The sequence below is a fragment of the Culex quinquefasciatus genome, chromosome 1 (genome assembly GCF_015732765.1).
Source record: "Culex quinquefasciatus strain JHB chromosome 1, VPISU_Cqui_1.0_pri_paternal, whole genome shotgun sequence".
Lineage (NCBI taxonomy): Eukaryota > Metazoa > Arthropoda > Insecta > Diptera > Culicidae > Culex > Culex quinquefasciatus.
Window position 1 is genome coordinate 81,337,091 of NC_051861.1, and position 14,793 is coordinate 81,351,883.

The 14,793-nt window shown below is 38.2% G+C and overlaps 1 protein-coding gene across 1 annotated transcript in view; it reads right to left on the reverse strand.

Annotated features, from left to right (window-relative positions):
* Positions 1–6,837, reverse strand: part of LOC6051733 (protein gone early) — a 156,353-nt gene extending 149,516 nt beyond the window's left edge. The window contains exons 1-2 of the mRNA XM_038265506.1: positions 6,665–6,837; positions 6,617–6,621 (exon numbers count right to left, since the gene is read on the reverse strand). Of these exons, the coding sequence (XP_038121434.1) occupies positions 6,617–6,621; positions 6,665–6,837 (178 nt within the window). The remainder of the gene's footprint in view (positions 1–6,616; positions 6,622–6,664) is intronic.
* Between the last annotated feature and the right edge of the window lie 7,956 nt (positions 6,838–14,793).

Here is a 14,793-nt window from a genome sequence, read left to right on the forward strand (position 1 = left end):
TTGGCCCCGGTCTAACCCAGAGGTTACACTCAAACCAGAAGTATCAAAAGGATAATTTCTATCCTTTTCAAGTTCATGGCGTCACCCTTTCAAAGAGGTATGCCAAAAATCATACATTCGATATCCTACAAAGGGTGACATTGAGAACGAAGAAAGGATACTATGGTGTAGTATTCGTCTCCTGGGAAATGTCTCGGTAAGTCACTGGTTGGTAATTTTACACATCCAAAGGTCGTCAGTTCGGATCCCGGGCGGATGGGAGCTTAGGTGTAAAAAGGTTAGGATTGCCTAACATGGAAAATTTGGACACCTGTTATCTAGTAGGAATCTCGCAAATGAAAACGCCAAAACAATGCTGTAGAGCGAACAATTTGAATTGAAAATTTAACTCTTTTTACTTTTTAAGTTTTCGTATTCGTATACGAAATATAGATATTGTCAGAGACAGGGTTGTAAATATATTAAACTATCAGTTCTCAACGACTACAATTATCATGCCCGTAAACTCATCTCCAACTTTAACTACATGAGATTCTCAAGAATTCATTCTATTTTCCTCTCAGTCTCATACACAATCATCGACCTCAACAGAGCGTAGCCAAAAAAGCCGCCAAAACAAAATTTGCCAACGCAGTGAAGCAGGACGTAATATGTGGTCGGTGTCGTGACTGAAGCCCGATTTTTCACGGAATTTCGGAATATTTCGGATAAGGATGAATAACGCGTCGACTGATTTATTTCTCGTTTTCTCACACATTCTCAACTTCTCTCTCGGCTGACCTGCTCTCTCATTACGCTACATGAACGCTCTCTTCTCATTCTCTCTCTTCTCTTCCACACTCATTCACTACAGTCGGGTCTCAATCCTCAAAATAAAAGAATTTTCGGTGAGTGTTCGTGAACGACGAAAAGAGAAGGAGTGATAGAAAGAGAATGCTCAGGCTGGCATTCACGAGATAAAGAAGAGATCTAACTAGCTACTGTGACGGTCGCTATACCTTCTGATATTTTGGTGCAAGAATCATCAAATGATAGTTTTTCTATCTCTCGCTCAAAGATTTTCTTCTTCAAGCTCGGATTCCATCACTGTCGAATATATGCAATAGGGCATTGCCATACTAGAGGGTAAAATATCATACACCCACAGTAGGGCAGTGACATCCGAGAGAATCAGGGATGGAATTATCACAAAACAATCTTTTCTCTTAGAAATTTCTATACCCGCGAAAGAGAGGAGGTGAAACACGCAAAAGAAATTCGCTTCCGAACTTCTCGAGGAAAACCAATCAGTTGAATTTTTTTTGTGAACTTCCTTGTTAGAACCACTCAAATAAATTTATGTCGTTTTGTTTACACACATTGCCCATCAACTAAAAGTGTCATGTTATTTATCGACGCGTGACGCGTGACGTGTGACACCTGCAAGTATAGTAGTGAAATAAATGTTCCGCAGAATTGTTGATTGATTTTGATGATTTTGACGTAGACTTACGTCTTTGTCGAAGGTACTGGGGTGTCATTCCAAAACCCGGGCCGAAGGCCCTGGATTACTGCGTCATCCGTCAAACGCTTATATCTTCCTTCCTCTAATCGAATCGACACGATTTATGTGCCATTCGATTCGAAAATTATTCAGCAATTTGCTATAAAACTTTCATTGTTGGCAAAATAGTTTAACTATTGAAACAATTGAATGTTTTAAAATGTTTTCAAAATGCAGAGATTTTGCAAGCAAAATGAGCGCTTCCCACTCACGGACGGGAATGTCAAGTACCTATTTTGAGGAAAATCTTCCGAGCAACGCGACCGAGTGTCGGTCGCGAAAAAGGAGGAAGTAGCAGACCGGAATCATATATAAGAACGCGCGCTCAGCCCATTCTATCATTCACGTCTCAGACGTCGGACCGGCAGCAGCAGCAGCAGTAAAGCTCAGCCCAGAGCAGCAGCAGGAGAGAGGACCAGGACTGGAAAAGAAGTGCGCATCGCCTTCTCGTCGTCACCGTCAGCCAGTTGCCTCTCGATGGCCGGACCGTTAGGATCTTTCGTGGTTGCTGTGGTTCGGAGGTGCTTCAATCCCATCCCTCGTCCCACCCGGGACGAGGCATCAACAAGATGAGGCGCGCGCCTGCTGCCTTCCGCCGAAAAGCCTCTCGTGGGTCAAGCCTTGGTTGTTAAACAATCGGGACATCCAACTAGCTCGTCGCATTCGCGGCGAGCGCTTCTGAAAGATTTACGTCTCATCAAATTCTAGTGTTGAAAGAGTTGCCCTCGTCCCACCCGGGACGAGGCAGCGAGCTAATTTGAATTTAAATTTCAGGAACAAATTTTGGTCTTCGGGGCGACGGATTGCACAGCTTTCTGAGGCTGCTCTCGCCCCCAACCCTATGCCCCTCTCCCCTCCCCCATTCGGCTCGCTAAAATTCCTTCGTCTCTTTCTTTCCTCTCTTTGCCGTTCGTTCGTCTTCTTCGACGGCCATGCCTCACGATCTTGAGCAGTTAAGTGAGGAACATGATCCAATTTTACTCGAGGCTGATTCGTTTGGGGATATTTGTGCCACAAAAGTTTCAGAAAATGGGATTCAAACATTGTTTGTTGTTGTGTATATTTCGCCAAGTGCAACATACAAACAGAAAATTTCTTTCTTGATCCGGAATTTGTTCTGGTATGCAAAGCAGGACATCCGCATTGTTGTGTCTGGGGATTTTAACATTGATATCCTCAAACCGGAAAATTTGAAATTTGTTGATTTTATGAATTATGAAAGAGTACCTCAAGCTTGATCTGCTTTCCAATTCTTTGGGCGCACATGCCTTGACCTTGTTTTTGGTAGAAATGTTCTGACACAGTCACGAAGGTATGTTTCGTATTTTAGTTATCATCGGCCGATTTTGACTTTGGTTGATACACCAGCCTAATATAAATTTCGCACCACAATCATTTGCAAATACTACACGCTTTCCTAAACAACTTTGTCGGTTTCGCATCCATCAACAACGCCAGCACCTGCAGCATCCACCGCGGCCTATCACCCATCTGGACAGAACATCTCCCTGCTGCAGCCTTGCGACCAACGCCACCATCCAACTCTAATCGGTCCTTTTTAGGGCCACCAATTTTCTCACGAAAGAGTTCTTCTTGTTCATCATTCCCATCAAACACTACCACCCCGAAATAACGCCCTTAGCTGAATTCCATCTTCCATTCATGATCATATTCCGTAAATCTATTTAAAGAATATAGCAATTGTGTATAGAATATTGTGTGGGTCTCGTGGCGCAGGGGTAGCGGCTTCGGCTGCCGATCCCGATGATGCTATGAGACGCGGGTTCGATTCCCGCCTTATCCACTGAGCTTCTATCGGATGGTGAAGTAAAACGTCGGTCCCGGTTTCTCCTGTCTCGTCAGAGGCGCTGGAGCAGAAATCCCACGTTAGAGGAAGGCCATGCCCCGGGGGGCGTAGTGCCAATAGTTTCGTTTTAGCTAATTCTTCAAATTAATATATGGAAAACCCACATGTCCACATATCTAAATTTTACGTAAGTCTACGCCATTCCGGTTATGTCTGTGACATAACTACTTTGACTTTTTTTTAGATTCCATGTACCGATCTTTCGTACGCGAGAGAGGAGAGTCATGTTCCCTTCCGTTTTTTCTCTTGATGAGCGTAAAAAGATTTTCTATTGATGTTGATTCTTTCATAGCTATTAGAATAAAGCTACTGTGAACGAACGCAGGAGATAAATTCCGGGATTGGTAAAAAAATTGCCGATATCGAGAATCAAATGAACACTATTTCTTGGTGGATCCTCGCGAGAGGTTTTTCTCGATTTTGGTTGAGCTATTCTTTCAAAATTTACGGAGACTTTATTTCAGTAGAGTAAATCAGATCGCCTTTGTTTAAATTTTCTGAATGAATTTTTATCTTTATGTTACCTATATGTCATACAAAAAATTGTAGTTTTATTGATTTGTACTGGGTTGCTCACTTTCATAACACAAAAGCATTACACTGCTCTCTACGCAAACGAGAATTTCGTGGCCGAGGTGTAAAATTGTGAAATTGTAAAATTGTAAAATTGTAAAATTGTAAAATTGTAAAATTGTATAATTGTAAAATTGTAAAATTGTAAAATTGTAAAATTGTAAAATTGTAAAATTGTAAAATTGTAAAATTGTAAAATTGTAAAATTGTAAAACTGTAAAATTGTAAAATTGTAAAATTGTAAAATTGTAAATTTGTAAAATTGTAAAATTGTAAAATTGTAAAATTGTAAAATTGTAAAATTGTAAAATTGTAAAATTGTAAAATTGTAAAATTGTAAAATTGTAAAATTGTAAAATTGTAAAATTGTAAAATTGTAAAATTGTAAAATTGTAAAATTGTAAAATTGTAAATTTGTAAAATTGTAAAATTGTAAAATTGTAAAATTGTAAAAATGTAAAATTGTAAAATTGTAAAATTGTAAAATTGTAAAATTGTCAAATTGTCAAATTGTCAAATTGTCAAATTGTCCAATTGTCAAATTGTCCAATTGTCAAATTGTCAAATTGTCAAATTGTCCAATTGTCAAATTGTCAAATTGTCCAATTGTCAAATTGTCCAATTGTCCAATTGTCAAATTGTCAAATTGTCAAATTGTCAAATTGTCAAATTGTCAAATTGTCAAATTGTCAAATTGTCAAATTGTAAAATTGTAAAATTGTAAAATTGTAAAATTGTAAAATTGTAAAATTGTAAAATTGTAAAATTGTAAAATTGTAATTTTGTAAATTTGTAAAATTGTAAAATTGTAAAATTGTAAAATTGTAAAATTGTAAAATTGTAAAATTGTAAAATTGTAAAATTGTAAATTTGTAAAATTGTAAAATTGTAAAATTGTAAAATTGTAAAATTGTAAATTTGTAAAATTGTAAAATTGTAAAATTGTAAAATTGTAAAATTGTAAAATTGTAAAATTGTAAAATTGTAAAATTGTAAAATTGTAAAATTGTAAAATTGTAAAATTGTAAAATTGTAAAATTGTAAAATTGTAAAATTGTAAAATTGTAAAATTGTAAAATTGTAAAATTGTAAAATTGTAAAATTGTAAAATTGTAAAATTGTAAAATTGTAAAATTGTAAAATTGTAAAATTGTAAAATTGTAAAATTGTAAAATTGTAAAATTGACAAATTGACCAATTGACAAATTGACAAATTGACAAATTGACAAATTGACAAATTGACAAATTGACAAATTGACAAATTGACAAATTGACAAATTGACAAATTGACAAATTGACAAATTGACAAATTGACAAATTGACAAATTGACAAATTGACAAATTGACAAATTGACAAATTGTCAAATTGTCAAATTGTCAAATTGTCAGATTGTCAAATTGTCAAATTGTCAAATTGTCAATTTGTCCATTTGTCCATTTGTCAATTTGTCAATTTGTCAATTTGTCAATTTGTCAATTTGTCAATTTGTCAATTTGTCAATTTGTCAATTTGTCAATTTGTCAATTTGTCAATTTGTCAATTTGTCAATTTGTCAATTTGTCAATTTTCAATTTTCAATTTGACAATTTGACAATTTGTCAATTTGTAAAATTGACAAATTGAAAAATTGAAAAATTGACAAAATGTTAAATACTTCAACACTGACGAGTAAGATGGAACTGCCCTTCGAGTGTTTACGTTCTTGTTCAATGAAATTGAAACATTTCGAATTTTTTGTGAATGTATGTTTGAATTATCGAGACAGATCAAATCGGGAGAAATTTTCGCGTGATTTCAACGATGTCCCACACAACTCAGGGCCACCCTCACAGATTTTTCGTTTGCGTAGAGAGTCCCTAGTGACACCTTTTTTTGAAGGGTGAACTTTTGGGAAAACAACCCTAGTGGATTTTATTCTCGGCCATCTCGGGATTTATCCCTTCCATCCGTTCACAATACCTCTTTACTACCGAACCGTGCTCTTTATATTCTCGTAGGCCGAGAATTTTGGTTCGAGCCTCGAGTCGATCTGGCTCGAGAGCGAGCCTGAATGGAGTCGGGGCTCGATTCAAAATTCCCAGTGGGCATCGGAACATCGCTGAGTGCATCGGTCACTCCTCCACTCCAAATTCTATCGAAATTACAGTTTTCATGTCCACTATCATAAACCATGATGGTCGGTTGTTCTGGACTGATCCTTGTCCTCCGACTGGGACTCCACAGTCCTGACAGAATTTACAAAACCATAGCGGTCAAATTCTTCGCTTTGGTCAAGACAGGTCAAGACAAACCCGATATTTGATATGCCATCGCCGAACACCCAAACTGAACGTCGCACGCCCAAGTGCTCATTCGTGGGGCACACGAGGTTACTTGTCCGCTATTACGTGTCACGCAGCCCTATCTCAAACGGCACTCCTAACAAGAACGTGGTATCAGGACGCGCTCGGTTTTGTCAATTGTTGCTGGCCATACCACGTGACAAGTGGACACTTTCTAATTATTATTTTTTGCACTTGCCGCAGTCGGTCATCCATAGGGGACTGCTAAAGCCTTGGGTCAAAGGAGCCCATCAACGGAACTCCCTAAATCGGCCTCGTAGGGAATCTCGCCATGTTTTTTCTCGCCGCACCTGAACTGGAAAAACAAAGAACATTTGTCACGTATAGTGGTCACTCACGCAGAGTCTTGAACAATACTGTGCGACCTGCTTATCACTGCAGAATATCTTTCGAGGATCGTTCCACTGCCACCTGCGGCGATCTGAACGCGTACAACAACTGGTTCCAGTTCCAGAACGGAACGACCATTCAGGAAAATCGACACCACCGAGCTGTAGAAGCTTACAAACATTTTCCTTGAATTTACACTGGAGTCCCACAATCCCTCGGCGTTGGGACCTCTGATATAAAAGTTTTCTTTCTGTACGGCGCGGTCCATAATCCGGAACATCCCTAAAAATTACTTGAAACATTCTGAACCCAAACCTTTGATTGTAAACAAATGAATAACAAACTTGCTTTCATGGTAACTATGGCTGCGCCGCGACGCCACCCGTTGACAGAGGGAAAATCAACAACAAACAGTGGTTCTCAAATGGTGGAATCAATGTATGAAAAAATGAAATCTTCCTTCGTTTGAACAGCTTTTACTGCTACGCGGTTGAATGAATCAACATTTTTATTTCGTCTGTTCCTCCGTAAGATTCTGACGATTCTAACAAGCCTATGCATGCCTAAGAAAAAATTAACCGATTTGTAGACACCTACATTCTACTCCAATTTCAACCAAAAAATAGCGCAATTTTACCAATTTCAACAACAGGTTTCAAATAGAAAGAATGCTCAAATCTCTACTTGTAACATTTCTACATGTTCAAAATTGATCAATTTAGGAGACCCGATGATTTCAAAGCATTTCATTCAGCCATTTTTGAGTTCTGGGGTCAAACGTGGAAGAAAAGCCCGTGGCAGATTTTCCGCCTCCGGTGGTCTCTTAAATGTATGTAAACGATGTCGATGATTAACTTACGCTGCCTTGGTATGGTGGCCAAAAACAAAACAAAAAACAGCGCAAAAAAAACTAGAAAAATTACAGCGTTTAATCTGCATATCCATCACTGGAGCAATGCGAAGTACACCAACGAATGCTCTAAATGCTGCTCTTCATCTCCTCCCGTTGTACCAATACGTTCAAATGGAGGCTGGAAAGAGTGCGCTTAGACTAAGAAGAAATGAGAATTTATTCAAGAATTGTAAGGAACATCTAGGAATTTTAAAAGAACTTAACATAGATCCACATGTGTTTATGAACGAGGACTGGATGGAATATACCTTGAACCTTGATATAACATACAAAGTGATTTTAACTGATCGCCAAGTATGGGAATCAGGAGGTCCAAGCCTACCTCCGGGAGCAATCATATTCTACACGGATGGATCAAAAATGGGTAATAAAACAGGAGCGGGGATCACGGGGCCAGGACTAAGTATTTCGGCTCCTATGGGACGCTGGACTACTGTATTTTTGGCCGAGATCTATGCTATTTTAGAATGTGCATCAGCATGTCTGAAGAGAAACTATAGGTATTCTACAATGAGCATGAGCATGAGCATGAGAGATCACCCATGGTTGCCCCTCCGTTGCTGAACAGAACCGTAATATCCTTTCAGCACTACTGATTATATGCTTCGACGATCTAGTGGTGTTTCCCTTATCAACAGCATGTATGAATGCGCTGAAAAGATAAAACACCATGATTGCTAAAGCTAGATCAGTTGCGAATAGGTAACAGTCATTGGCCACCAACGGCGCCCGCCATGTCAGTTTGTAGATCTCGATTTTAAGGGACGGGAATGTTAGTTAGCGCAGGTTGCTACTAGGGCAGCTGATTTACTCTGTGCTTACACCCCACAAGCGCCAGGAACCTGAAAATTTGTCAGTAGGATAGGGTGTTTGGTCAGGATTCACCATAGAAGATGATGATGCGACCCAAAATCATAGTGTTTGTTGAAAGGTATTATGTTTTAATCTCAAGGCAAGCAATCGGATGCTGCGGATGAGTCATTTCCGTTTATCGGCTGTTAACTTTTAATTGAAATGGATTTATCTTAGACAGCCGGCTGTGGAAAGATAGAACCAAAATTATTTGTAATTAAATGATGAAGAATTTAACAGTCTGACTTTTAATTCAGATGTTTTTACGAGTTTTACACGATTCATGTTTAGTGGGGTACTGATTAACGAAGCGAACGACGAGTTACGATGTTTATCGAGCTGAAATGGTATGATAAGGTTTTGTTGTTATTGCACACCGACGACGAACGCGAAAAACCCTGCGACCCGACCGAAAGGCATCGCAAATAAGACTGGCTCAATTGTCATCGATGACAACCAGAACCAGCCGCACTTTTGCACACATACACGCACGCGAAAAAAAAAACGAAAAACACACCGACGACGAACGCGAAAAAAACACGACCCGACGGAAAGGCATCGCAAATCAAACTGAGGAAATGGAGAGAAAGAAAATAACATAAAAAATAAAACCTACTCACATAAAACCAATCACCCCATGCACACAAATAGCAACACAAAAGAGACGAAAATTATCACGAAAAAACAGAACTGCGCGTCCCAAGAAGCACTGCACTTTTGATGGCATCAGAGGCGACGCGTGGCCAAAATGTTTACCTGTTCAAACAATCTTTTTAGTAATTTTCAAGTTTTTTTAGCTCACTCATATTTAAAAAATATCTTTTATACATAACAAGCCTTACCCGACAAACTTCGTCTTGACTTTTTTTGTTTCTTGAAGTTTTTAGTTTTTTGCTTATTCAGCCTCCTGCGATCAAAATTTATTTAACGTAGATTTTCCCATACAATCTTCAGATGCTCCGGAATCGGTCCCAGAGTGGCCAAGTGGAAATTTTTTAGCATATAAACCTTCCTTGGGCTTATACGAACCCAACGCAACAAAGAGCACCTCGATCCGACGCTCCGTATTGAACTGATTCGCGTTTTTTTTTTACCGTGTATTATTTTTTTCCAGTGTAGTCCGTACCTACAACTTTTCCGAAGACACCAAATCGATCAAAAAATTCCTTCAAAAGATACAGATTTTAGAATTTTCACATATCATTTTTGTATGGACAGCTGCCAAATTTGTATGGAAAATTATATGGACAAACTAATGATGCAAAATGGCTTCTTTGGGCATACCGAAGGCACCAAAAAAGTTTCAGCCAGATTAAAAAATACAAAAATTAAAATCAAACAAAAAAGACCGATTCCGTGGAGAACTGCTCAACTGTTGGTCACATGATTTATATTGAAATAGTAACTCTTTCAAATTACAGCAATTGTTATTGTTCAAGAAGTGTAAAATTGAAATGCTTTTTACATTGTAGTTTTCTATAATTAGCTTGTTTTGAAAATATAAAAAAAAACTAAATTAAAACTTGAGGCGTAATCCAACCACAAGTTTTCCCTGGAGTTTTCTTTAGAATGACTTCTCTTCTGTTCCATTGGATTAGATTAGAGCAAAAAAAAATTATTATTCTCAATTCTCACTAAGCAAACATTCCGGATGTTGACCATTCCAAAACAATTAGGCCATAAACATTGTATTTTACGTTTCTCTTCAAAATTTTCCTAAAAAACTAGAGGGAAAAATTAATATCGATGAAAATTATGAAAATCTAAAAATAAAATAAAAAACATCACTTTATAAAATTTTCCCAAAAAAATTTAAACGATCAAAACTCAAGAATTCAAACCAAGTACACATTATTACGACAGTTTTATTTTGATTTTTGTTTTTGGACAAACAACATGTAAAGGAAATTATTGTACGCTTGGTAGGTTAAAGATTTAATTCTATTTTCTTCCAAATTATTTTGTAAATCTGTCGATGAACGTGCTTGCTCACTTTTAACTGAGCTATTTATTACATTTTTTCAGTTAAAACGCTTTTTGGAAGCAACATGCCGTTCTGCTATTTATAACAATTAAAAAAGTTTTACAAAAATATTTGAGCGAACACGCCAAATCATCTTAGAATCATGGAACAGGCAAGCGCATTCGTATCCATAAAGCTCTCAATGAAAATCTAACGCGCACTGAAAATTCTCCCAAGCAGCCGCCAACCTGTTCGTATTTCTCCATGCACGAGTTCCCATACAACGCATCCAAAAATACACAGAAAAACTCCCTGTTTGTACGCTGGAGGGTATGAATGTGGTAGTTCAGGGTGTGCATGAAAGCTTTGCACAGTCGACATAAAGCGCGCGAGCCGAGACGCGAGCAGGGAGAGAGCAAAGTTCAAAGAGAGAGAAAAACTCCAGATTTTGCTCTCTCCTGCGGCCTGTGCGTGTCTCGGCTCGCGCGCTTTTATGTCGACTGTGCAAAAGCTTTCATTCACACCCTTACCACAATCCAGCGTGTACAAATAGGGGGTCTTTCTGTGTATTTTTGGATGCGTTATATGGGAACTCGTGCATGGAGAAATTCGGACAGGTTGGCGGCTGCTTGGGAGAATTTTCATTGACGCTCTATGAAACGAATGCGCTTGGCTATTTCATGGTTCCAAGAAGAGTTGGCGTGTTCGTTCAATTATTTTGATGAACATATTTTAATTCTTTCTTCAGAAAGAAATCAAAATGATCACCTGTCCAATGAACGGGTTGAACAGGTGGACGCGACGCCTCTGGATGGCATTATTCAATTATTATGCCCAATCACCTCATGCACACAAAGAGCGACACAAAAGAGACGAAAATTATCACGAAAAAACAGGACTGCGCGTCCACCGAAGCACCGCACTTCTGATGGCATTATTCAATTATTATGCCCAATCACCTCATGCACACAAAGAGCGACACAAAAGAGACGAAAATTATCACAAAAAACAGGACTGCGCGTCCACCGAAGCACCGCACTTCTCAGAAACTATAGGTATTCTACAATCTGTATTTTCTCTGATAGTCAAGCTGCTTTGAATGCTTTGAATTCTTCCAAATGCCAATCTAGATTGGTTTGGGAGTGTGTAATTCTTCTGAAAAAACTGGGTAATAAAAATCGAGTATTCTTGTACTGGGTTCCAGGCCACTGCGGGGTTGAAGGGAATGAAAAGGCCGATTTGCTTGCCAGGAAAGGCTCAGATGACCTTTTGTTGGTCGGAGCCATTCTGTGGAGTGTCGAAATGCGTTCTGAAAATGGAAATTACAAAATGGGAAAATTCCATGATACAACAGAATTGGATTGCCTCGCATTCTGCAAAGCAATCCAAGTTGTTTATCACCCTAGCAAACAGAAAACGTCGCGAATACTTGGTCTGAATAAACGGTCACTAAACATATACATTGGATTAATTACAGGACATTGCCCATCACGGTATCACTTGAAAAAGCTAACGCGAAGTCAAACTGATATCTGCAGGCTCTGTGACTGTGAAGTGGAAACTTCAAGGCACTTACTGTGTGAGTGTGGTGCACTGATTGCAAAAGAATTAAATTTTTCAATAAAGGGATTTTAACTCCCTCAGAAATTTATTCAGAAAATCCCACTTCGGTTGTTGACTTCATTCTCGAAGCAATGCCAAACTGGGGTATATCGCATCCTCAGTCAGTGGCGGTCACCTAAATGGTGACTTGTCACCCTGAAAATATGCGACAGTAATTAGGGGTACACTACAATAGATCAACTAAATGGTCGCAGTAGTCTTAAATCCCACAAAGAAAAAAAAAAAAAAAAACGATGTCCGGATCCATCATCCGACACATCGTTGGTTAGGTAATCGAAAGACCTTTCCAACGAGTCCACAACATTGAAGATCTGGCAACCCTGTCTCGAGTTATGACCACTTAAGTGATATTTATGTACTTTGTTGAAGCCGGATCTCACTTAAATGTATGTAAACGATCCATCATCCAATTCATCGTTGGTTAGGTAATCGGGAGACCTTTCCAACGAGTCCAAAACATTGAAGTGGCAACCTTGTCTCGAGTTATGATCATTTAAGTGATATTTATATGGGTCATTCCTTCCCAAGTGACCACGCGTCCAACATCTACCTTCACCAAATCTGCTCATATTTGGCATGGGGGTTGTTTTTGCCCCAAATACAAAGAATCCAAAGTTTGGTGACATTTGGTCCACCCCCGCGCCCGTGGCACCCCCCTCTTTTTCTGAGATTTTTGAAAAACCTCATTTTTAAAATGCATTTTGCTAAGAGAAAAGTTTACAAAAAGTGAACTTTTGGGTATGCATATTTGAAGATTTTTTGATGTAGAATCGAATGGCGTACTCAAAACTTACGTACAGTGTTGCCAGATATGAAAATTTTGCGCTTTAAGTTTTAAAATGCATTTTTAACCCTTTGGACGAGCACTTACGGGAAAACTGACAATTGCATTCGATTGCTGAGAGTTTTTTACATTAAATTCAATCAAAACCTCAGGGTAAAATGAATATTTCTTGAGATATCACATTTTTAAGTTGGAAAGCTCTGTATTGCACAGCAAATGTTTTACTTAACCATCAATTTTCAACAGTACATTGCGTGAGAGCATAGTAGGCCTTGAAGTTTGAATATTCTTTTTTTTTCAATTTCAAAACGGAAGCAAGTGAATGTCCCAAAATTAAATTTATGTATGTATGTATTTGTGTATGTATGTATGTATTTGTATATGTATGTATTGTATGTATGCATTTGAACCTTCGTCTTGGCAGGACTTGGCGTGGTTCACGGATATAAAAAAATGACAAAATGGTTAATTTCGAGCGCATCAACCGGAATTTTCTAGTTTTATGGCCTCAGAAGCTAGCCTGATAATATGAGCCCATTTGGTTAATGTTTAGTGGGTCCAGTTTTGACCTGAAGTTAGAATGGAACTTTAATTAATTTACTATGGGGAATTTTCATTTTTAACATCTTCTTCGACAAAGTTTCCCAAAACGCTATCAAATTTTCTTATTGTCAAAATTCTCAAAGATTTTGATCCAGGGAACAACTTTGTAGAACATCGCAAAGCGCTAGGAATTGATCCCGAAAACATATAGGTTAATTTTTTTAGCATGTTTTTAAATTTTGCAAAAAAAAACTCCAAAAATCCTTCAGGTAAAATTGGACCCACCAACCCTAACCAAATAAGCTCATATTTTCAGGCTAGCTTCTGGGGTCATAAAACTAGAAAAATCCGGTTGATGCGCTCGAAATTAAACATTTTGTCATTTTTTTATATCCGTGAACCACGCCAAGTCCTGCCAAGACGAAGGTTCACTTGCTTCCGTTTTGAAATTGAAAAAAAAGAATATTCAAATTTCAAGGCCTACTATGCTCTCACGCAATGTACTGTTGAAAATTGATGGTTAAGTAAAACATTTGCTGTGCAATACAGAGCTTTCCAACTCAAAAATGTGATATCTCAAGAAATATTCATTTTACCCTGAGGTTTTGATTGAATTTAATGTAAAAAACTCTCAGCAATCGAATGCAATTGTCAGTTTTCCCGTAAGTGCTCGTCCAAAGGGTTAAAAATGCATTTTAAAACTTAAAGCGCAAAATTTTCATATCTGGCAACACTGTACGTAAGTTTTGAGTACGCCATTCGATTCTACATCAAAAAATCTTCAAATATGCATACCCAAAAGTTCACTTTTTGTAAACTTTTCTCTTAGCAAAATGCATTTTAAAAATGAGGTTTTTCAAAAATCTCAGAAAAAGAGGGGGGTGCCACGGGCGCGGGGGTGGACCAAATGTCACCAAACTTTGGATTCTTTGTATTTGGGGCAAAAACAACCCCCATGCCAAATATGAGCAGATTTGGTGAAGGTAGATGTTGGACGCGTGGTCACTTGGGAAGGAATGACCCATATACATTTTTGAAGCCGGATCTCAATTAAATGTATGTAAACGATGTCCGGATCCAGCATCCGACAGATTGTTGGTTAGGTAATCGAAAGACCTTTCCAACGAGTCCAAAGATTGAAGATCTGGCAACCCTGTCTCGAGTTATGACCACTTAAGTGATATTTATGTACTTTGTTGAAGCCGGATCTCACTTAAATGTATGTAAACGATGATTGGATTCATCATCCGACACATCGTTGGTTAGGAAATCAAAAACCCTTTCCAACGAGTCCACAACATTGATGATTTGGCAACCCTGTCTCGAGTTATGACCACTTAAGTTATATCTGTGTACTTATTTTCTGGATCTAATAAAAAATAGCTGGCAAACCACTTATATTAAAAATGAGGAAGGCATCAACCACATAGGTGGATTAAGTTAGTTTTTCGTCTAAGTT